This window comes from Notothenia rossii (assembly GCF_949606895.1).
Source record: "Notothenia rossii genome assembly, chromosome: 6".
NCBI lineage: Eukaryota > Metazoa > Chordata > Actinopteri > Perciformes > Nototheniidae > Notothenia > Notothenia rossii.
The window spans coordinates 10,396,707-10,420,859 of record NC_136909.1 but is presented as its reverse complement, the minus strand read 5'-3'; the positions used below and the strand labels follow the sequence as shown (position 1 = coordinate 10,420,859).

Sequence of the window (24,153 nt, the reverse complement as noted above, 5' to 3'; positions counted from 1 at the left end):
TTTAAGTGCGCAGGGATCCAAAGGGCAGGGATGTAGGGGCCTCTTCAAGGCTTTGTTCCCCTGACAGTGCTTTTCTCAATGTGTGTGGGCGGCTCGCCATGTGAGGATGTGTTAGAGGCAATAGCATAGGCAACACTGCAGCGCTATCTGTGAATGTGTGCGCTTGTGTAGTGGCCTCACGGTGTGTGTTTGTGTGTGCGTCTACGATTCTCAATTACGTGCCTGTAGATGTGCAGCAGTGCCTTTTTTGAAAAAGCACTACTTGAGAGCCTGCTAGCTTGCGTGGGTGAAGGAGCTCACATGTACAGTATGCATGTGCTCAACTATTTCTGTTCATATCCAGTCAGCATTTGTGTGTCTCTCTCCACTTATTGTGTCCTATTTGCAATGCATGGAAGAGCAGGTGCCCCCCTGCAGGTAGACAGGGGAGTGGACCGAGCTTTACCTGATGTAGTTTGACCATAACGGGCCCGGTTTTCTCCTTCTCCTCATACTTCTCCACTTTGGATTGCAGCCGTTTGTAGTCCTGCAGAGCCTGTTCCCGGCGCTTCACTGCCATGTTGAGGCTGGGAAAGACGCCACTGTACCTGTGACAAACCAGCACGTAGACAGCCTTAGACTTCCTGACAGCACCAATGGGCCACTAAACTAAATGCAGACACCAGTGTGTGTGCATGCAAGCAAAAAAAAACACTCACACCAGAGTAGTGGAATCGTAAAAATACACAATTTTCTAGGAAGCGAAGTTATCAAAATCATTAAAACAGCTTTATTCGCTTTGTAAAATTAGGCGAGTTGCATTCTGCACGGCATCCTATCTTAATAAAAGTCGTTATGAATTAATCAAATCCATCTCGTCAACATCTTATTGTAGAGGTACTCTGAAACCCCAGAGGACAACTCTGCATTAAACCTCCTCTAATCTATTATCTAATTACTGTAGTTCAAAATGGCATGAAACAATTCATTTGGTGACAATTATCATAATTCAAATGAAAATATATTCTCGCAACGAGAATCCTAGTGTTCAGCCCTAAAAATAGGAAAACACTCATCTGTAACTTAGCAACAGGAGTCTGTGCTTCATCCTGGGACTTGTGCGCTGTTTGTGGATGCTTTAAAGCAGGAATAGTAAATATTCCACTCAATATATTTAATACAAAATATAAAAATGAAGCTGAAAGGATTGATAGCTATCATTTGAACTACAGTATTGGAGTCTCGTCTAATATATGCACGATTGATATCAAATATGCGTTATAAAAAGGGCCCAGCATCATGTGTTTAAACTGCAGAAGTTATGCATCATTTTCATTAGTTTAAAATAAATAAAACATACAAATACAATTATAAGATAGAAATAAGAAAGCCGCATGATATATAATTAAATGTCGAGATGTCATTAACAAAAAAGCAGCAAAGACAACTTAAGAAAAACATTCAGTGGTGAATTAGTCACAAGTCAGCGACAGTGTTTTTAGAAAACAGGCCACAACATGATTCCAACAGGTGCCTGCCACATGTGAGTCAGCGATCCAAACAGTTGTAATGAAGGGTGAGATATAGCGTTTTTCAATGACTCATTTAAAGCATTTAATCAACTGTGTAGGCACAGGACTACACTAGTTTGTAATGTGAGCCCATAGCGATATTAGGCACAGAATGTGTGGGCTTCCTGGGTTACGCTTCTCAACCCTTGCCCTGCTCTGTGCAGCGCATGAGGTAATAACTTAAGTTAAAACCTGTGCTGTGATTGTGAAATCCTGGTTTGTGCACCTTACCACAGGGCAAGAGGGTGTGTGTGGGGGGGGGTAAAGAAAGTGACGCAAAGTGAAGCAGACAAGCACGGATTGTTTCCTACAGGAAGTGGAGCAAGGAGTGGTCTTGTAGCGTTTGAGTGACATCACGGAGCTCAGCCCAGCCCTGCGGCCCACGCTCTACCGCTATTTATAAAATACCACTTTGGCCCAGTTTATGGCAGGGGTGGATGCCGATCCTCAAGTCTACTATCTGCTCCAGTGTACACATACTTCGAGTGCCAAGGGATTATGCAACTGCCCTCCAGGCATGACTGCTTTCCAACACTATTGGCCGATGACAACGCGGCAACAAACCGCCACAAATGCTGATCACGTTCTCACCGGCGCGTTCACCTAGCATGCACGGTGTCATTTACTCATGACACATCCTCGTGGCAGTCACAACACTAACTGCAACCACTATGTTTCAGCACACTGAGAGACTTAAGGGCCACTGCTCTCCTGAAGTAGGAGGCGGAAGAGCTAGACACAAAGCCAATTTGCTTGTTAACCCTTTCCTTTCCTGTTCATGCTGATGTCTCACTGTTACGTCCCGAGCTCTCTGTGTCCAGTGATCCTGGTTGAAGGTCAGCCTACATACTTTGTAATGATAGCTACTGGACATTTCCCTCGATGTCCTGGCCTTGGCTGGACAACTACCAGTCAGCAGGATAGGTCTGAATCTGCGGTCCGCCTCGTCTGGATGAGGTCTCACCCGGTTGAGGGCCGCACGGGGGCCAAGGGCCCACCACTGCCCATGTGACAGGTCAGGGTGTGGTGAACAGGCTGGATGGAAATAGCATCTGGACCAGAGAGTATGTTTATGAGCAGCTGCCAATCCACAGACAGGCCGTTCTGACCCCAAGTCTGGTCTAGACTCCCTCGGTCTAAGAGGCTGGCTGTCCCTTTTGACATCACCCTCATTTAACTCACTACTGCTAAAAACCACAGAAAATAAGAAAAAGGGAATTGATTTTGTGTTAATTACCATCTCTTAAGTGTCACAGAGTCAGATCAAGTCTTAAGAGTGTCAGATAAGGTTAAGAGCAGAAAGGAAAATTCCTAAAATATGATTGCTGTGAAAATAAAATAACTACCACCTGTCATGTAAATGGTTGAGAAGCAGTGGGCCATTGGCACAACAATAATTGTGACGAGCAGAAACTCCTTTGTCTCTGCAAAAGCAAAGTTTGATCTGCCACGACATGTCTCGCGTCTTGTTGATCAAAACAAAGACAACATATGCAGCCTGGATACAGTACATGATACACCCAGATAAGATCGGGGAAATGCACAGACAACCTCAGAGCAAACATTCTGGGCACATTTCTTACAAAAAAAAAAACCTACACAAAAAAAAAAAGGTTGAGTGCCCCCTCCCTTAACTAAGGCCTGATTCCCCCGTTGGCTGCAGGCCTCACATCCTGCTCCTGATTGAGAGTCATAGCTCAACCCGGGGCAGAGGTCTCTAAACAGGCTTGACTTCTGTCTCACCCAAAAGAGCAGAAGGGTTAGGGTGAGGAGGCCTAGATAACAAATGCCTCAATGCCCACGCATTTCCCCCCCCCACCCCCACATAAACACCATGATGTCACTCTCTGACCCCGCTGAGTGGACAAACATCAGGTCTAGGCTTGAAAGAGAAAAAAAAGAGACACAGGGGGAGGGGGGGGGGGGGGGGGGGGCTGCCTCTTCTTACTTTGTTTATTATATATTTTAACACAAGTATTAAGGATGCCAAAATCTTAAGTAGCAACAACACCTGGACACGAGCACGTACCCGACTTACATACTTACACACACTCAACCTATTCAAGGTCTTCCATTAAAATTCTCCTTTTCAACTCTTCTCTAATTGTTTTTATGATGACACGAGATCACCAATAGAGTATGTAGCAAACAATGAAGAAATGTTCATTAGTGACGGACTAATGGAATCTTAATGGAAGCTTGAAAGTATAGCAGCTTTTGTGTCTCAGTTTTTTTAGAAAGACACTTACTAATAAAACTAATAACCAATAGTGGTGTGTTTTTAAGAGGGAGCGGGGGGGGGGTAAATAATGAGGCCAGTTTAGCTTGGCTTCAAAACTATTTCCTCTGCTCTATTCCAGAATCATGCCAATGACTACGTTTATGGTCTAAAATACCGTATTTATGACACAGCACTCCCTCTAAATCTGGGCTGGGGTTGATGTTTGTGTGTGTATGTTAGTGTGAGAGAGTCCTGAGACAGTTCTCCTCCTCAACCAATCCACGGCTCTGGGCCCAGGAAGCTGGGCCCTTTGCCATATTATGAGCCCGCCCACACGTCCGCCTGCCGCCCACCAGGAAGAGGAAATTAGAACCATTCCATCCTGTCATTGCTCCGCCACCAGAGCACACGAGGAGGAAAAGACACACACACACACACACACACACACACACACACACACACACACACACACACACACACACACACACACACACACACACACACACACACACACACACACACACACACACACACACACACACACACACACACACACACACACACACACACACACACACACACACACACACACACACACACACACACACACACACACACACACACACACACACACACACACACACACACACACACACACACACACACACACACACACACACACACTCTTCAGGGAGGAGCCAAGAGGAGGAAGCAAATCCTTAACAAGAGCTCCGGAAGAAGGGTGGGAGAGTCCAGCCACTCCCTCCTGTACCTCTGCTTTGCATGTGCGTGTGCAGTATGTGTGTGTGTGTGTGTGTGTCCGTGCATGCTGTAAAAAGTGCAGCTTTAGGAATGGAATAGTACTCACCGCCTGCTCAAATGGGGGCGAGTATTAGGAACCAAATAAACTTTCTTCCAGACGCACTATCCAACCACAGCAGCAGTACTAGACCCTAGCTCAGTTTTACAGTCTTGAGGCTTAGCTGTGGTCCAGCACTACCAGTGTGAAGAACACATCCTGGTCAAACTATAAAAATGTTACAAGGCACTGGACGTGATCTGCCCAGTCTGTCATTCATACTGTAACAACATCTGGAACGTTGAGCCACAAAAAGTGAACTAAAATACTTTGTTCACCTTCCTGTGAGTTTATAATGCACCTATTGCCTCTGTATGGTCCTATGTTAACACAACTCCACTAACCTGCTTCAAACAAATAACTTAGAAACTTATCAGCCACAACTTTCTGACCCGAGGCTGGTAAAGACACATTTAAAAAAAGGCAGCCGTTTCACTTTGGCAGTAACAAAAGTGAGAGAAATCCAGATGCACACTTACTTTTTCAGAGGGTCGATAACAGTCTTCTGGATCTGGTTGACCTGTAATAAAAACAACAATTGTTACAATAAGAAATAGCACTTCTATATAAAAAGGGAAGAAACATTACAAATTGTTATTCATTGTCAAATTTAGCTGCATCAAAATAGCATCTCTCGCTCATTAGCTGCAAAGTGATGGCACTGAACAAACATTAACAATTGTGTGTGTATTTCCAACAGAGCACACAAGACAAAATAACACGGGGAGTCGGGGGGGGGTCTTGCAAAGAAACTTTCGTGACGTTGACTCTTATATTGTACACAAGCCCCGAGGAGGAACCCTTGAATATTCATTGAGCTCGCGATACAAAAGGATGGAACTGTCAGGGGACGGACATGAAAGCAAAGCCCAAATGATTTCAAATCCTGTGGAGGGGTGGGCTGCCTTACAAGATGAAGGTTCTTTGCAAACAAACATTTTAACAATAACAGTTTATATTTTCCTGCATTCTCCTTCTGGTTACCAGAACCGACAGGGGAGGGAGGGAGGGAGGGAGGGAGGGAGGGGAAGGGGGGTGTTAAATGGAAGTAAACGAACATCTCATCTCGAGGCCTCCAGCCCCGGCACCGAGTCTCATCGACAGAAGTTGGCGCACAATTAATAAAGTTTCCAGCGTCATTTACATTGCAGATTCAAAACTATAGTTACATCTCCGAGCATGACAGAAAGTTAGGCTGAAGAGTAAATGCATTGAAGGAGAATTTAAAAACAGAGATGTGAAGTGACAGCTGCATGAGAACAGTGAGCAGCTCCACTAATCATATGTTCACTCGTGATTGGAATGATAGTCAATCACACGGCAACGAAAAAAAGCCAGATCGCAGCTGTGCTCGGCGAAAATGCCCTGACCATCTCCGAGAACAGACAGCAATGCTCCGCGCTTCACGCAGGCACATTTCCAAGCACAAAATGGTTGATTGTGGTTTGAGGGAAAACAGAGAACCAATAACAAATCAGTACATGGGAATTCACATTTTCTTTGTTTTACATATTCACACCAGCCCCCCCCCTTCTCTGACTCGAGCTGTGCCGCTGCTTCTAAGGTGAGAGCATGCAGCGAGGAGGGAGAACAACAGCGGAAGATTTGCTTAAGCATGCTGGTGCCCTCTAACCTCTGCCCCTTCCCACAGAGAGGGGGGGGGGGGGATAGAGCTATTCCTTGGAGGCCCTGCAGAGCCCGAGGCCGACGCTCCAGCAGTAGTCTCCATCAGTGAGTCACGGGGCAGAGGCCATCCCGGCACACAGGCCTCCCAAAAATACACGCAGATCGCAGAGGAAATCAATATCCCTCCAAACGGAGCATCCTCTACCGCGCTGCCGCCATCTTCACCGGGGCTCAGCTTCGGCAGCAGTGTGCCGGGGGGGCTGAGCGCCCTCCTCAGCCCCAGAAATAAACACACAGACCTGGGCCACTGCTGCCTTCATTATCGCTGCACGTTTTATCTGCTGGCTCTCTCTCACTTGCGCGCCCCCCGGCAGAACATCTCGTCTCAGCGCGGAGAAGAGCAAAGGGTGGATGCTTTTGTGTCTGTTTTTGCAGGAGCAACAGTGTTTGCTGTCGGTGCCGTCAGAATCAACAGTCAGCTTGAAGGGGAAGCTGGAGTTGTGTTCCAGTGAGCTGTGCAGGATTCTAAACACCTAGCAAACCTGGGGTGATATTCCACATAGCAGGCTGACCAAAAAGTGCTCACAAATCACTATTTTGCCTTTAGCTCACTCTCAGCCACACAGCCCAGCCCAGAGCTGGAACTGAACATTGTGTTAAGGCGAGGATTTTTATTTAGTAAGACTGAAGGAACTGAAAAGAAAATCAGGTGTGACCTAGCTGTCAGAATCCACTCCGGATGAAAGTGTGTTAAAAAAAACATACAACTACGTCAATACAGCCGGTGACTGTTGTCCTCCACTAGAGAAAAACTGAGCTGGGATCAGAGTGCCTCACTGAATCAATGTCAAACATGTCCCAGTCAGAAACTAACAGGAAAACGACATGGAGACAGAACTAAGTGCTATAAAGACACGCTGTTCCTTCTGCTACAAGAGACTGGTTGGAATATGAAAATATGAAATCACATTTAAATAAGAGATGTCTAAGAGACATGATGAGGGAACCGAGGAGAAATGGCAAAGATAAAGGTTACCGTTTGGCCAGAAAGAAAAACTAAGCAGGGAGCATTTGGTGCTGGAATATCTTCAAACTTTGATCTTTAAATGTTGTGAAAAAAAGGTGAATTTTGAGTACTCATTTACACAATCCAAACGACAAGTGTGCAAGGCAGTTTTGGTGTAATATTTATGCCTCACTTCCAAATTCAAAGGCAAAAAAGGCACATTTGATTTGGTAAAATAAATCTGAAGATTGTTAAAGTTACTCTGTTCTGAAAACAGTCAACCTGGCAGGAGAGCTCTCCTAGGCACTCGACCAAGCCAAGTCCTGGAACACACACACATGCACGCACGCACGCACGCACACCGCGGGTCACAAACCCACACACTCAGTCCAACCCACAATCTACTTTGTCTAGTCACTCAAAATGGCTCTGGTCAAATTTGATGAGGTGTGAGTTAAGCCCGTCTGAAAGTCTGGCATTTTACAGCTGAAGAATGAAGTGAAGAACCAAAAAGGAAACGGCATCCTTTCCCTAATCAACCTTATATGTTAAAGGTTCAATGTACGTTTATTTATATAGAATATTTTAGACACAACAGCTGTGTGTCTAAAACGCCTTTATTGGACTCCTTTGTTTACTTCCGTAACATAAAGACTTAAAAAAAGATATGACATGTCATCAGCTGTAAAATAATAAATCGAGTTTTCAATGAACTTTAATCAATTAGTTTGAACTTGAAGACATTTCGATGAAAGTTTGAATTGCATCATGGGACATAGTTTCCCTCACATTTCTTGAGAATAGGTTGGATTTTATATGGAAATTGAGTGTAGGTCACAAGGTCACAAGAAAATATAAACCAGTTTGTACAAATCCACATTTCCGGAGATACTACATTACAATTGTATCATGGAATAAACACAATGATACTTCTTTAGGCAGGTATTAATGTCTCCCTCGTGTTGGATCATTGTATGTTTATGAACATATTGTGGTTCACAAGTGAATGTGAAAAGAAGGGAAAATTGTTTGCAGGCAACAAATGTAAAAAAGCCTAGAACACCTAACAGCAGGGCAATGAGTCAAGAAAACACAGATGGGAAAAAGTCAATCGGAATATGCCTTAATGTGATCTTCTGTATTTTCTCCTCTTGAAAGGCTACCCTTCACAGTGCAATGCCTGGAGCACGCACACATGCAGTGCTACTATGATTCACATTATAACTACCTGTGGCCATGATTCTAATCAGAAACCTGAAGTGCATCCCACAAATAATCTGACCGCCAAAGAAGAGATCTTCACAAAGTGCAGCAGTTCTGGAAACAAATGTCTGCCTATCTATGGTTTCCCCTTAGGACAAAATATACAAGAGTGCAACACACAAATATTACAGGCAAACAATTCAACAACACTCTAAATATCAAAATACAACATAGGAAGTGATAGGACTATATTGTAGCCGTACTAGCTGTGTGTTTGCATTTGATATGGCAATATCAGGCTGGGTCTTCCTGTTGGATTGTGTGTCCGTCTGTAAGTATAATCAGACACTTGGATGTTCTTTATTCTAATCAAAATGTAAGCCAGGTAAGGTGTCTGTATGTGTTATAAAATCAAGCCAAAACAAGTTGTTACACAGGAAGCAATCACATGTTTGCGGTAACTTTTCAGGACTATATGAGGATTGATGTCACAAAGGGTTGAACTGGAGTCAAATATGTCAAGTTAGCTAGCAGTACAACAGACTTGCTCACTATGAAGGCTGTGAACAAAGATACTTCAATATAATTGGTGGTAGGACATACATTTTTTTCCTTTTGAGAAAGGGCCTTTCCATTGTATGAGTTATTTTAGACACCAGTGAGTCACACGTGCATCAATCCTCACAGCTGATAACCAGTAGCCTGAGCTTATAGAGGATGATGCCACAGATGCTTTTCAAAAGCAGCAGAAGGAAAGACATACGGATAGTTTTTAGTCCACAGGCTTCACAATATTGACAAATATGGAAACACGCATTTTCAACAACAAAAAAAAAATTGTCTAGTTTCCTACTTTGTATGTCTGAGGAAGGACATTTCCCCCGATACTAATCTAACAGTGTCCGTGCCAATGGCGATTGCCAAGGAAACAAAGCCGAGAGAGACAGCAAACAAGTCAAATAAAAATAGTTTTGAAAATGTGTGAAAGAATGCGAGTCTGACCTTCTCCTGGTTGAAGGAGTCCATCCTCTTCATGGCTGTGTCTAAAGCAGTCATGGAGTCCAGGAAGGCCTGGTCCTGCTCACACAGCGGGTTGCTCAGCAGATCCCCAGAGATCTTCACTGCTGCTTTGGACATGGCTGGCACACACAGAAACAAAAAGCAGATGTTAAAACAGAGTTAAATAATTTGTTGAAAAGACAATCTTGTAGAAATCAGCCAAAATAAAAAATGGTTACTGAAGATGTCCTTGTCTACACATCAAAATGTAATTCAACACGATATTCTTATTTAAAAAACAAAAACTGTTTTAGAGGATTACCCTTAGGCTCAAAGTGTTCAGTGCTTGTTTGTGGATTGGTCTTCAAAATAGGACTTTTGAGAAATGAAGACAAATAGCAGACGGCACAGTGCTGCCCCCACTTTTAAAATCTGAGGGGTTGCTCGGGTTGTCTGCCGTGTTGAATATTTACCACAGAGAATCCTTGCAACGCGTCTACACTGACAGCACCAATTACTGTAAATGTGCCCTCGTGCCACTTTGTTTAGACACAGAGCACATATCAGATTATGGCTTCACAGTCAAAATAAATGAGCCTCACTGAGGAGATGCAAGCTGACACGAGAGGCTATGGTGAAAATGGGCTTCGTGGAGATTTGGAACAGCCATGGGTCTCTTTTCACACTCCCTCTGGATTCTCTCAAGACCAATTTTCAACCAATCAATTATCATTGTGTGGCATTTCTGCATCTCTCGCCATGTGACAGGTAACAAATTGCTTGATTTGGCCATGTCTGATATGACCGAGAGACGTGTTTATTATAGGGTCTTGAAAACCAAAAAGGTGACTTGAGGCAGATGATTTAATTATGTGGGTTCGTAAGGTCCAAATAAGTGAAGCTCAAGTCCCTTGTAATCACCTGGGGCAGAAACAACATGAACAGTTCCTTAGGATATAACCCCAGTCATCTCTGCCTTTGTTACTTTGTTTAATTAAGTATGTGAACCACCTTAAAACATATTATTGTCCCTCGGCAGAGAATTGCAAGTGAGTTCAATAGAGCTCTGAATAACACCATCCTTGAGTTGATAAATGACAGTCAATACAGAATCAGTGTATTATGCAGTGGAGCCATGCAAAGTAGGTCCAGTTCTTTGTTTGGAAGCAGTTGGTGGAGACCTGTGCAACAGATGGAATCCATTAACGATAATGAGGGCCTGACAGCTATGACACTTTGATGATGCACACATCCATATTTCAGAGCACAAGGGAGAGGAAATGAAGAAACCTCTCACTCCTCCACCCCCACAACTGACTACTTACCACAGGCCATGTCTACTGCTGCTTCCCAAATACACAACTCCCAAACCAACAAATAAGCAAATAAAAAGTAGAGTACACATGGTTTACCTACACTCAGAAATTCAAAACACACACACTGGGTTGGCCTGGAAAAACCTGTACAAGATTAAAGCGGAGGCTCGCACTCTCTCGTCTCATTTGTCGAGTCGTTCAGAGAACTGAGGCCCCACCGAACAAACCAAGACAACCAACGCTTCTTTCTAGCCCAGAAGAACCTGCCAAGCGACATCAAGTATGTTGGGGAACAAGTGGAGATCAATGGCGCACCAGGCGGTAACACACAGATTGGTGGCAGAACACACCTAAATCAGCCTCGGTGCTTTTCTTCATGTCCTTGTGAAGCTTTTTCGTCTGATCCTCCAGCCTGTAAGACAAGAAGAAGAATGATCATCATCCGGCTCCATGTCGAGTAACGCAGCAAAGCTTCGGCAGCACTGACAACCATTTGAAATATGGGCTGAAATGTATTAGAAGAATGACATTAGTCAGAGACAGAACGGGAAAAGACACCATCTCAATAAGCGTATAATTAATCTATATACATATAATTATTATACGCTTATTGAGATGGTGTGTATATATATATTTCAAAATCTATTCAATCCTGTCAATACATATTGACATGGAAAAAGAACACCTAGAAAAGGAAATTAGTATAGATAAAAAAAACATGGTTCAAGAAGGAATTACACATTTCAATGATTCCACATAAAATGTTATTATAACACCCGTTAGCTAATTAATAACACAGGGAATCCTTCTTGTTACTGTCAACTACATTTCCGCTCAAAAGCATTAATGTCTTCAATCATTCCACTGCACATATTCCATTGATGGGTGTTAAAAATGGCAATTACCAGACTGTGGAGGCAGAAAACACACGCCATTCATTATATCAATTAAGGCAAACGAGGGGTTTAGAGTCTCCCCTGAGACTGCTGTCATATCACTTCTTCTGGTTTGATGGAAAAGGGAACATGGTGGTTTCATTTCCATCTCTGCTTTGAGGGGATTATATTAACAAGGAGCACAATAGCTGTGTAATCCCATGGGATTTCTGGTGGGGGCACTATGGCCACTGGCCACAAGATTGAAGGACATTGGAAACCTACATATGACTATGAAAGCCACAAATGGCAGTCTGGTAACTTCACACTCAGGGATGTGGCAGTTTTTTTTAATTGATCAGCAGCTGGGGAATAAACAAACGGTGGGTTACTCTAACATAATCACATGTATGTACCAAACATCCATGTGATTATAAGTGTTGTTCCCTCTTAAACCTAAGGAGCTGGACATATGAAATGTTGATAATTATTGTTTTGTTTTTTATCAGTGAAGTTAAATGCCTTTAATATGGTTAAAAACACTATCTCATGCAGCCCAATTTCACAAAATAAAACCGGACAAAGTGACCGGACGTCAATGTTAACATATTAAACCAAATAGCATGTGCACAGTAATCCATAGAGAAACAAAATGTCAGTCAGACTGTGTTTGAAACAGCTTGGATTTAAGATTGTAATCTCTGAGTGTATTTTCATTTAAAGTATTAATTTGTTTGCTGCAAAAAATAGTAGTTAACTGTCAGGAAGCGTGTTCTAAGGCTAAATACAAATCATTAATTATTTCCCATCATCACTCGTCCTCTACACGCTTTTGTTTGTCTTGACGTGTTTCAGGATTTCGCAGTGAATCGCCACAGACCAGATGGAGGTTGTTCCAAAAATGTCATTTGCAGTAAATGATGTAACTTCATCCCTTATTGTTCACACCACAGGGGGAAAAAACACTGTCAGAACAATCTCCACAGTCACTTCTTCATTTCTCTCGCCAATTAGATGGAACTGGGTCTCATAAGGCAAATCAGCCTGTCCTCTAAAGCAATCAAAAGATACTCTTGGAATTAGACATTTATAAATCGCAGCAAATGCTACACACTTTATCCATCCATCCATCCATCCATCCATCCATCTTCTCCCGCTTATCCGTGGTCGGGTCGCGGAGGTAGCAGTTCCAGCAGAGAGCCCCAAACTTTCTTTTCCCTGGCCACATCAACTAGCTCTGACTGGGGGATCCCAAGGCGCTCCCAGGCCAGAGAAGAGATATAATCCCTCCACCTGGTTCTAGGTCTATCCCTCGGTCTCCTCCCAGCTGGACGTGCCTGGAACACCTCCCTAGGGAGGTGCCCAGGTGGCATCCTAACTAGGTGCCCGAACCACCTCAACTGGCTCCTTTCCACGCGAAGGAGGAGCGGTTCAACTCCGAGTACCTCCCGGATGACCGAACTTCTCACCTTATCCCTAAGGGAGACACCAGCCACCCTGCGGAGAAAACCCATCTCGGCCGCTTGTACCCGCTTGTACCCGCTTGTACACGCTTGTACCCGCTTATACCCGCTTATACCCGCTTATACACACTTTATAGTCAATGTTATTAGCAATACTTTATGCAGGGTTGAGTCAGTGTTTCATTATTAGAGGGCTTATTCCTGTTTGATAGCCCAGTAAGTACCTCGACAATGAATGCCCTGTGAAGAGTTCAGGTTTACGGACGTAAGAGTGTTTCCCCTAGGATGGAGTCATAGCAGCGGTGCTAAGGCATGTGGGCCCAGCATAATGTGAGCGTGGAGCGCGTGGAATTTTTTAGTGTGTGCGCGTGCAAAGTTTTTATTTGTTTCTATATGTCAGCACAAGAAAGGCTCTTGAGGCCTAGTACCAGGGCCGGTTCTAGACAATTTGCTGCCCTAGGTGAGATTTTAGGCGACATTTTATATCTAAAGAATAAATGAAAAATCTCTACAAAAGACAAATACACTGCAAAAACAGAAACTTATTGACATAGGTAATAGACGTCAAAATGGCTTCAAATGTATTCAGTATTGTATGAACATGTTTGAATTGGGGGGTGGACGACACATCCTCTAGGGGGGTCCGGGGCAATGTCTCAAGATTTGTATATAGCGCCGCCACTATTTGTATATAGGGGAAACACTGAAGACATAACAGCCGTTTCTCAGTTTTTTCTTTTTCATCTAGATATCATTTAGTTTACCTAGGTGGCAATATTTTGTCATGTAACAACGATGACATTGTTAAGAACATCTGGAAATACTGACTTGTGTTTTTTTTTTATCATTCATTGCTTTGTGATGGAGATATAATCAGTTAAGACATCATACTTTGCTTTGAACGACAGTGGAGCCAAAGGAGGGCATCATGCAAAACAAAATAAAACTAAAATAGTCTTTTAAATTGGCTGACACAGTTAACACTCGAGAGTAATGAAAAGAGACAAATATGGAATGAGGAAAATAACAGTATAACAGTAAAACCCTGCCAGTCATGGGTTGCAGGATAGTGGGTGAAAGTGTCTCACTATGTAAACAAACGTGCTCTGAGTCCAATGCCTGTACACTCAAGATGTGTTTTTGCAGAGCTTGTTTGTGCATGAGAAACCCGTGTTCCAGATAGTACCTCCTACTTTCAAATGTGTTGCACAATACTGTTGCATCTTCCCGACTCTGTCAGCGCTGACAGTGAGAGAGCCGCGCTGGCTGAGTGCCAGGTGAGCCTGGAGTCTCTTTCCAAAAGGTGCTAATGGAGCGGCCTGCTAGAGCAGCTGCTGCTCTTTGCTCCAGCGCCCCAATGTTCGGCCCGTGTAGCCACAATTATATGAAAATCACACTACTGCATTTTATTATAGGACATCACACACCGAGTGGAAACGACACTGGAAGATGATCAGGCAATCAGCCCGGTTTGACCATTCAACACCGTTTCATTTGGGTAAATACCTGATCACTGCCATTCACACAAGAACCAGGTCGGACAATGCTGTTAAGCCAATTAGCATTCAGAGCTGCTAAGAGAAGTGAGGAATTGATTGCATGTTTGTGTTGTGTGTGCGTGTCCAGCTTAGAGCGAGAGGGAAACACTGGGATAACAGATTGGGGGATGTGTACTAATTGCACATATGTAATTGGTGTGTATGATATCTAAGGAAATTCTTTATATTAAAAGCTGTTTTTTCCATAAAGAGCACATTTACTTTGTGTTTAGTTCACTATTAAGTTACAATTTTACAAAATTGCTTATAAAATCCGATAATTGATGTTTATGAATGATATGCACTTAGGTTAGAAAAAACGAAACTAATATTGTTATCTGATGTTTACACATTAATTAAGGCCTCAAAAAACCCTGTATAAGTCGGGGCTTATATATTAAAGTTCACCTATTATGCAAAATCCACTTGTTCATGTCTTTTCTACATCAACATGTGTCCCCTCTGTGTAAAGAGACTCTGAAAGTATCAGGAACAAAGATTCTCTCTTTTTTTGTCCTGATCCATTTCTATAAAAACCTGTCTGAAAATGAGCTGATCAGATTTTGGCCACTTTATGATGTCATAACGATTTTTTGGCTTGAGTAACCATTAGCCAATCACCAACCAAGGTAACCGTTAAAGCCTGAATCTCCTCCTAGAGGGGTTTCGAGGCCAAACACTTCAGAGACATGTTTTGTATATATCTGAGACCTATAATAAAGTAATGAAAAACAGTATAATAGGGGACCTTTAAGTTAAACATGTGCATATTGCAGTTCTAGTTATTACAGATTCAATAACATGAATCCATTGATGTCACACGTCAAGTAACACCAAAATATTTGTCTCAGTCAGTCAGACAGGAGTAATGGTGAAGCCTACCACATGTGTTTAGGCCACAGATGCCCCACACTGTGTTGATATGTATCTCTAGGGCGGGGAACCTAAAAGTCTGTACATGCCTGCTGCTCTGACTCATCCATAAGGTCTATTGGCACCACACCTTCCTGATAATGGGCCCTCCTACTCAACAAAATATGAGAGGGAAACGGTGCTCCCACTCATTCTGCCGGGCCCTCGGGGAGTTTCTATAACCTCAGCTTTGCAGCAAGAAAAGGCCCCCCATGTACCGAGATGTCAGGACCCTCCGATTCTTCCTTGTTTTATAGAAACACTGACATAATGTCACACAATTTGAAGAAAACTGGTTAAATAACAGGAGTTGCTTTTTGGTTTGCCTCTAGTGTGTCATCCACATGTTAATGAAATACTTTCTACATTTCAGACACTTCTTTTCAAAGTTCAAATGATTGACATGTTTTGTAAAACACAGTAAATACTTAACATTTGGTTAAATACATTTCGGAAAAGATCTCCCAATGTTTTAGGTTTCCAACATCTCGTTTTTTCTACAGTAAGTCTGATATACACTTCTTACTTCACCTTTCTGTCACTAAGGATTACACAATGACATATATACAAAGTATATATATAGGCTATTTTATGGAAAAGAGCATTGTCAAAATGCAGACTTACTTTTGGAGTTTCTCATATTCTCGCTCGAAGTCTCTTTCAACCTAAAAAAAGAAAATATTTCACGTCAAATTCTTTGATTTTTAAATGCTTCCGAGAACTATTACAAGGTGAACGTTTACATATACAGTCTATGGTATGAACACATGATATTTGTATGATGTCTGAAAAACGACATGTCCCAAACACAAATTCAAGAACAAAGTTGTGAACAAAATTCCTGTTTACATGTTTGCATCATCTTAAGAAGAAAGACGTTTGTATTAATAAGACCGTTAACAAATTAAAAACCGACAACTCTGTTGTAATCTGAATTAATTATATTTTAGTTGGAGTCTCAAGGCGAGTGCCACTATTCAACGATGGCTCAATAGTTCACCAATTTACACCAATAGTTCCTGGGACGTGTACTTCTTTCGGACTGGGACATTATTTTCTCAGAAAAAAGCTAGTGAACTATAGAGGGTTATATAAGCAGGAATCCTGAAGTCAAATGTAAGACCTTTTAAGACCCTTTTGAGACCCTTTCCATATTTTTTAAGACCTCATCGCCAGTTCAAGTTTTAACCGGTTACATTGGCGCAACATATACAGTATTGATTGTCCTTCCACCTTATCTTCCAACCATTTGGACACAAACTTGCATTTCCCCATAACGATGTTGCTTAGCAACCGGCGTAAACGGGCCTTCGCGCGCTATCAAGCAGTGAGCGTGTGATGTCCTGTTCAGATGACGTCAAAATCAACGGGATGCCATAAATAAACTACACAGAATCACACTACACACCTACGCAATGATTACATTCAGGCAGACTGTAGAATACAACCTCTTTGGACCATTTATATACTTATTGAAAACAAGCTACAAAATGTAATACCTTGGAAAATGCCCTTTAATACTTTTTAATAGCCTTCATTTTTGCTAAATTGATTGATCAACTTTTAATACTTTTTAAGACCCCGCGGACCCCCTGTATAGGTCTAGTGGGTTCAATGGGTTGAAATGCAATCAAAAAAAACTTGAATGCATCACGTTCCCAGGGTCATTAAGGGCTGAGACAGCTTGTCCAACCATGTCCCTAAAACATGTCAGGCAGGTTACGGAGGCAGCATCCTGTCTTGTGGTTCTGTGGGCTCCCCCATGTAAACACAGTGGCCAAAACAACGAGGAGGGCAGTTGACACTTTGTCACCAGTGGATCATTTAGCTGGGCAGCCCACTCCCTGGGTTTTGCCTTGGATGGCACAGGAAGCTGGAAACCCAGTCCGGCAGAGACTGCTGGGGCCACATACCCATTACGGTGGAAGTGGTTTTTCCCAAGCAAGGAGATCACCCACCCACTCACTGTCACTTCAAGGTAACCACCTCTACTCAGACACCATTATTTGAAGTGTGTCTCTTTCTCTGATTACATTATTTGAGGCCACTATTCATCATAAATATACTGTTTGTGAAGCTTATCAGCTAGCCCTTCACGAAAACGGCCTTAAAGCACATTTTATTGATCAGTTTAGGCGCACTGGATTGATGAGTGAATGGAGTCCACATTTATTCCAGCGTGTGACTTACCGTTTTAGAGACAATCTGCTTCTTCGGTTGTCCGATCTTAAAGGGAATCCTGAAACCACACAAAGAAATGACAGTTATAAGCAGCAACAGAATGATGGGTGACTAGGAGCTGGTCCAGGTCAAGAGATTCCTGACACCAACAATCTGAAGTCATTCATTCCTATTTCTCTGGACATTGTGAACAAAGCCCTTAACTACATGTCATCACTTAGCACAATCTGGCCGAAGTGGTTGTCCTCTTTTCTCAGTGTGGCTTCACTGTATGACCCAGGCTTGCAATCGAACACTGATGCTCAAGCTACATTTGCAAGAAAAAGTGTTTTGTGAACCCTTTGGAATGACCTGGATTTCTGCATAAGTTGGTCATAACATGGAGGAAGCCACTGCTGTCCAGAAAAAACATTGCTGCACGTTTGAAGTTTGCAAAAGAGCACCGGGATGTTCCACAGCACTACTGGCAAAATATCCTGTGGACAGATGAAACCAAAGTTGAGTTGTTTTGGAAGGAACACACAACGCTATGTGTGGAGAAAAAAAGGCACAGCACACCAACATCAAAACCTCATCCCAACTGTGAAGTATGGTGGACGGAGCATCATGCTTTGGGGCTGCTTTGCTGCCTCAGGGCCTGGACAGATCGCCATCATCGACGGAAAAATGAATTCTCAAGTTGATCAAGACATTTTGCTGGAGAACTTGAGGCCATCTGTCCACCAATTGAAGCTCAACAGAAGATGGGTGATGCAACAGGACAACGACCCAAAGCACAGAAGTAAATCAACAACAGAGTGGCTTCAACAGAAGAAAATAGGCCTTCTGGAGTGGCCCAGTCAGAGTCCTGACCTCAACCCAATTGAGATGCTGTGGCATGACCTCAAGAGAGCGATTCACACCAGACATCCCAAGAATATTGCTGAACTGAAACAGTTTTCAAAAGAGGAATGGTCCAACATTCCTCTTTACAAAATGTGCAGGTCTGATATGCAACTATAGGAAACGTTTGGTTGAGGTTATTGCTGCCAAAGGAGGGTCAACCAGTTATTCAATCCAAAGGTTCACATACTTTTTCCACCCTGCACTGTGAATGTTTATATGGTGTGTTCAATAAAAACATAAAAACAATATAATTGTGTGTGTGGTTTTAGCTTAAGCAGACTGTGTTTGTCTATTGTTGTGACTTAGATGGAGATCAGAGAACATTTTATGACCAATTGAATTTATTTAGAAATCCAGGTAGTTCCAAAGGGTTCACATACTTTTTCTTGCAGCTGTATATTGCATATTAGAACAAATGGTAAGCCTAGACAGCCTAATCACTTTGGACTGAAAAGGGAACAGCCGGGGCGATAACTTGCTTTTAAAAAGAAAACTAACAATGCTACAAATCCATCAAACATGTTATGGGATTAACTGTAACTGCAAGAGTTGCTCCTGATTCTGAGAATGAAATACAAACTTTTCTTCACTTCTGAAACACAAACACGCTGACATCCTAGTTTTGGTAAATGAAAGAAAAACCATGTTCCCTCTTAGTTAAAACACAATCTTTTATCCCCATTTCAAAACCTTGCCTTAATAAGTTGTTGCCGAGCATCAGACAGAAAAAAAAAAGGTGCCTTTCCAATGTGCCTGGCTGTAGGTTGGCCTTGATGTGGCACTAATAGCCTGAAATCTAAGCTATATGATGGACAGTTGCCGCTGACAGGCTGGGTGAGGCAGCAGCTGCGTCAAAAGAAAGGTGTGTAGACTAATGAGATGGAAAAGAGAGGGTGTGATGTAGGGCCTCGTTGTGCAACCAGGGAATGCTACGCGTGTGCGGGGAAGATCCTTTTGATGACAGCTCAATCACAAAACTCAACATGGTCAAATAACAGCGGGATTAGTCTGGTAAGAAAACACAGGTTTCCCTCGTGGCACAGGTACGAACCGTTTGTATTTCATTTGCTGGCTCTGCTGTGCTTTAGGTTGTATCAGGAACCAACTGTTCAACGATCTTATCTTAATTGAAGTTTTGAATGAATCCTTAACACTTTCGAATCTGTGCAGATTACCGATGCCAACAAATATTTGGCATCGGTCGAAGTTTCACCCACTGTGTCGTCATTTGGGTGAGCCAACATGGAAAATAACCGCAGAAGTTACTCAGACACAAACATGTTATGTGCCTCACCTTTCTTTGATTACCTGATAGTGTAATATAACGTCACAGTAAGTGCAGCATGTTCGTAAGCACAAAGAATAGTAATTCCTCTTCCAAAAAATACGACAAAAGCACAATTAACTCAATGTAAACCTAGCCTGGAGGTGAATCAGGGATCTCCCACGGCAACCATGAATCTGTTTTCACTTGTTCACGTCACTGAGATTTGTTGACCACCTACTTTGTGACCGCTGTTCCTAATGCTGCGTTTCTTTGTTTGGCAGATGTACCCTCATGATTTGCATTTCCTTTACCTGTTCCTGTGTCAGTGTATGAAGGATGACACACAGCTACACAAAGGACTCTATATATATATATAAATATGTGTTATACTAATTTATATTAATTTCTGTGCATTTCGCTACTGGAACAAACTGCAACACAAATTGAAGACACTTATTCTCTCAGGGACATTAAAAGTCTCCATGCTACTAATATATATGGGATTGTTTTAATGAGTGTGTTTGATGATGCTTTGTGTGATTGAATTGTATTATTATGTATATTTAATTTCTCTAAGTTCAATTTTGTAAAAGAGATTTTGCTCTCAATGAGACTTCCTGAATAAAAACAATAGTTGAGCATGCCCATTTTAAATATAATAACAAGTCTATCTTTCATTTCAGGGAACAAAACATGAAATATGCCAAAAAGTGTTAATTAAAACAAATCAAATCTAGTTGTACAAAAAGAAGAGACAAATATATTGCGGCTTCGTCGATATGGAGTTTAACATTCTCTTTAAAACGGAGAGCACTAGTGGTGCATTCAATGTGATTTCGCAATTTTGTATTGGTTTGTGTTTTTCTGGTTGGTTTCTTTAACATTGCACAACGTTTGGCAACAGCTTGTGAGGTTTGCTCCCATTTGGTGGGTGTGTCGGGGGGTGGGGGGGGAGAAAATCATGAAATCCACAGCGGAAAACCCAAGGAAAAGGTTTAGTATAAACATTACAGTGTTCCAAGCAGCCATCATCGGCCATGAAATGTAGATTTAAATGTTAGTTCTCTTTTGCCACGTTTTAGCGCAGTTGACCATGACAGGACTTGTTGTTTGGTGACATTAAGAGAGGACGTTTAAGTGTAACCGTATAGGGGGAGATTTTCTAAAGAAAAAAACTTTAGAGAGTACTTAATGTTAAAGATTTAGAGTATATGCACTCCTACCAAGAGCCAAAGGAAAGTGGTCACTCTCTTCAAACTGCTCATGAGAACTGGCAAACACACAGAGTGAAGTGTGCTTTGGGGAGGGAGAGGGAAAACGTAGCAGGCAACCAGAGGGAGAGAAGGACAGAGAAGGAGGATGGTAGTCACTGTGAGAATCATTTCTAATGTTTTTCACACAGCCATATTTCTGTAGGGGCTGTCGCATTTAGAAACACTGGTGAGTCTGGTCCTGTGAACCCAGAACAAGCATCTGACATGGCAGAGAACCGACCGCAAGACAACTGGTGACAGTGAAAGTATGCGTTTCACTTACTCAAAGCAACCAACATGTCTGAAAACGAATATAAGGCTAGTGATGGCCGCCGTGGAGCTGACTGTAATGCTACATACCTTGGAAAATCTGATATAAATAATACAAAAATTAAAATAGAATTAGGGCTGCTCAATTAATCGTATTTTAAATCGCGATTACGATTATGGCTTGCAACGATTACGAAAACAACGTAATCGAAATAAAACGATTATTTTTGGGGGGTTTTCAGTTGAATTATACTTAAAGTTCAGAGTAATCAACTGTTAAAAACATACTGTTCACATTTTTTTTCTACAATAAATGGATGTTTTCAAAGTCAATGAATAATCGCATTTAATAATCGTAATTACAATTATTGACCCAAATAATCGAGATTATGATTTTTGCCATAATCGAGCAGCCCTAAATAGAATAAAAATAATATGATCAAATATAGTGTTTGTACATGGATAAGTACTTAAATCCAAAGATTCACACTATGAGTAAACATTTCCTCACTGAATATGAAAAAACTTGAGATGTAGTTTAAGGGTGTGGGAATTTGGAGCACCAAAGTGAGGTTATTGCTAATAACAGCCCATTTTCAGTCCAAAATGCATTAAAAAAGTGATCTGTTACACATTGTATTCCCTCATCAGCAACATAGTCAACTTGTAATTACAGCTCTATCTGATCTTTGATGTAATCGGCTACACGTCACTAGCACTGTGTTAGCACGTAGGCAAGAACAAAGACACGACAGTCTTCTCTATCCGGGACACATTATGCACCGACTGGACGAACCAATGGCTTTTCACTAATACTGCAAATGTGTGCGCCATTAGAGGAATAGTGCATCATCGGACCTTGGTTTATTCCACGGAGCACAGAGGGCTAGTTCAAGATGTTGGGAAGTCGAATTGTTCAGATGATGACCCCAAAGTCAAACCTCTAACGTCATAGAGGCAAGTGTGCAGGCCCTACTGGAATGCATCAGTCAGCAGAGCCCATAAAGGACTCTTTTCACTGGTCGAGCACCCCACTCTTGACCTTGTGTTTGGCAGTGCGTGCTGGTAAAAGCTTTGCTTGCCAGCCATTGACTGTCTGACTGAACTGCGTGACGCCATCTTGCTTCTTCGATTACTTTCTTCCCTTAAAGTGACGCTAAGCATGGGTCATTTATTCGAAAGGGAGTTCATGTATATACACATCACGGTTGTAACGAAAGAGTTTGTTGTAATACGTATTAGTTTTCTATGCATTTCCTATTGAACTGCAGTCATGAATTGTGAGACACAAGCACCGCATCTGTTCCAATATCTTTTGAACTCCTAAAAAAGCAGCACACAAGTGAAGACAGGTTTGACACATTCAGCCATTTTTGTTAAAAGTGATTCTAGTTATAGCTAAATCCTGAATGACATAATGAAATTCAAAACAGTCAAAAAAACAAGACGGATTCAACTATTGTGGACGTTAATGGGTAGAAAACGTCCTAAAAGTCTTAACATCACCACCAGATTCAGAGACAGTTCATCCCACAGGCAATAAGACTGTTAAACACCTGAAGTGTTGTAACAACATCCATAACATTCATCTGCTACTTAGTAATTATTTATCTATTTATCTAATATATCATTCCAATAACTTGTATATAGACTCGTATTGCACTATTCCCATTTTTTCAAAACTATTTTTCTTTTTGTAATACTTTTAATACAGTATATTTTAATATTGTCTGCTTATCTGTATTATTGTGTTGCATTGTTGGAGAAGCCTGTGACCTAAGATTTTCAACGACATAATTACTCTGTAGCTATGTTAGTTTGACAATAAAGAACCTGGAACATCCTGGAACATTCAGGACAAAATGAAATTCATTTTGTAATTGCAATTTCCCAACGTGTTTTGCCTCAGAACCTAAGCAAGCCGTTGTAACCGTACAAACAGGGCACTGAAAGAAAGTACAACAGACCCATATGTGAAACCCTCAGTAAACCGAGTGATGGAAGGAAAGTTGTTCAAAATATCAAGACAATACAAATGCCTATGAAAGAAAATACAATGTCATATTGTTGATATGTTTACTGAGAACAAAACACAAATAGAGTACATACAACTACATATTTAGACTATAGCTATTATTACAAAGAAATAATTAGAGACTACGTGGAGTAAACATTTTTCGCATAAGCAAAAACCTGCTGGAAATAGTGATGATGTAAAGCTAATTATATATCATAGAGATGTTATTTGAATACACATAACATCATCAGAATGCACAAAGCATGTTCTGTTGGGGACAAATACTTTTGTTCTTGTTGCCATTTGGCTTAAAATCTGATAACAGTCTTGTTTGCTGTTGTTTACTTTCTGAGGGACATCACCAGCTGTATGGAAGAACTCTGATGACAAGATGCAGATTCAGCTAGTATGTGTACAGCTCATCCGTTCAGACTACGTCATAAGACCAACTGTTCACAACACCTCTCTTCATTCAGTGAACTCAGCTCCACAATCATCTGGCTCCATAGAAAATGACAAAGCACTACAAGGACTAAAAAGGCACAAGTCAGAGTCACCATTATTTAATAAGAACGACGTGGCCATCATTTTCATGTTCCTTGCTTTTGGGTTATTTTCAATAATCTGCCAATTATTCTCTCATTTAAGGAAAAATTGGTGTGAACTGTCCATCACAACAAACTGGTTACATAATGAAATTGATTATAAAGTC

At 41.8% G+C, this 24,153-nt stretch overlaps 1 protein-coding gene across 1 annotated transcript in view; it reads right to left on the bottom strand.

Annotated features, from left to right (window-relative positions):
• The window catches only part of bin3 (bridging integrator 3), a 31,104-nt gene that overhangs the window by 5,720 nt on the left and 1,231 nt on the right, over window positions 1–24,153 (bottom strand). The window contains exons 2-7 of the mRNA XM_079690493.1: window positions 17,759–17,807; window positions 16,193–16,233; window positions 11,131–11,192; window positions 9,468–9,604; window positions 5,110–5,150; window positions 446–587 (exon numbers count right to left, since the gene is read on the bottom strand). Coding sequence (XP_079546619.1) covers window positions 446–587; window positions 5,110–5,150; window positions 9,468–9,604; window positions 11,131–11,192; window positions 16,193–16,233; window positions 17,759–17,807 — 472 coding nt within the window. The remainder of the gene's footprint in view (window positions 1–445; window positions 588–5,109; window positions 5,151–9,467; window positions 9,605–11,130; window positions 11,193–16,192; window positions 16,234–17,758; window positions 17,808–24,153) is intronic.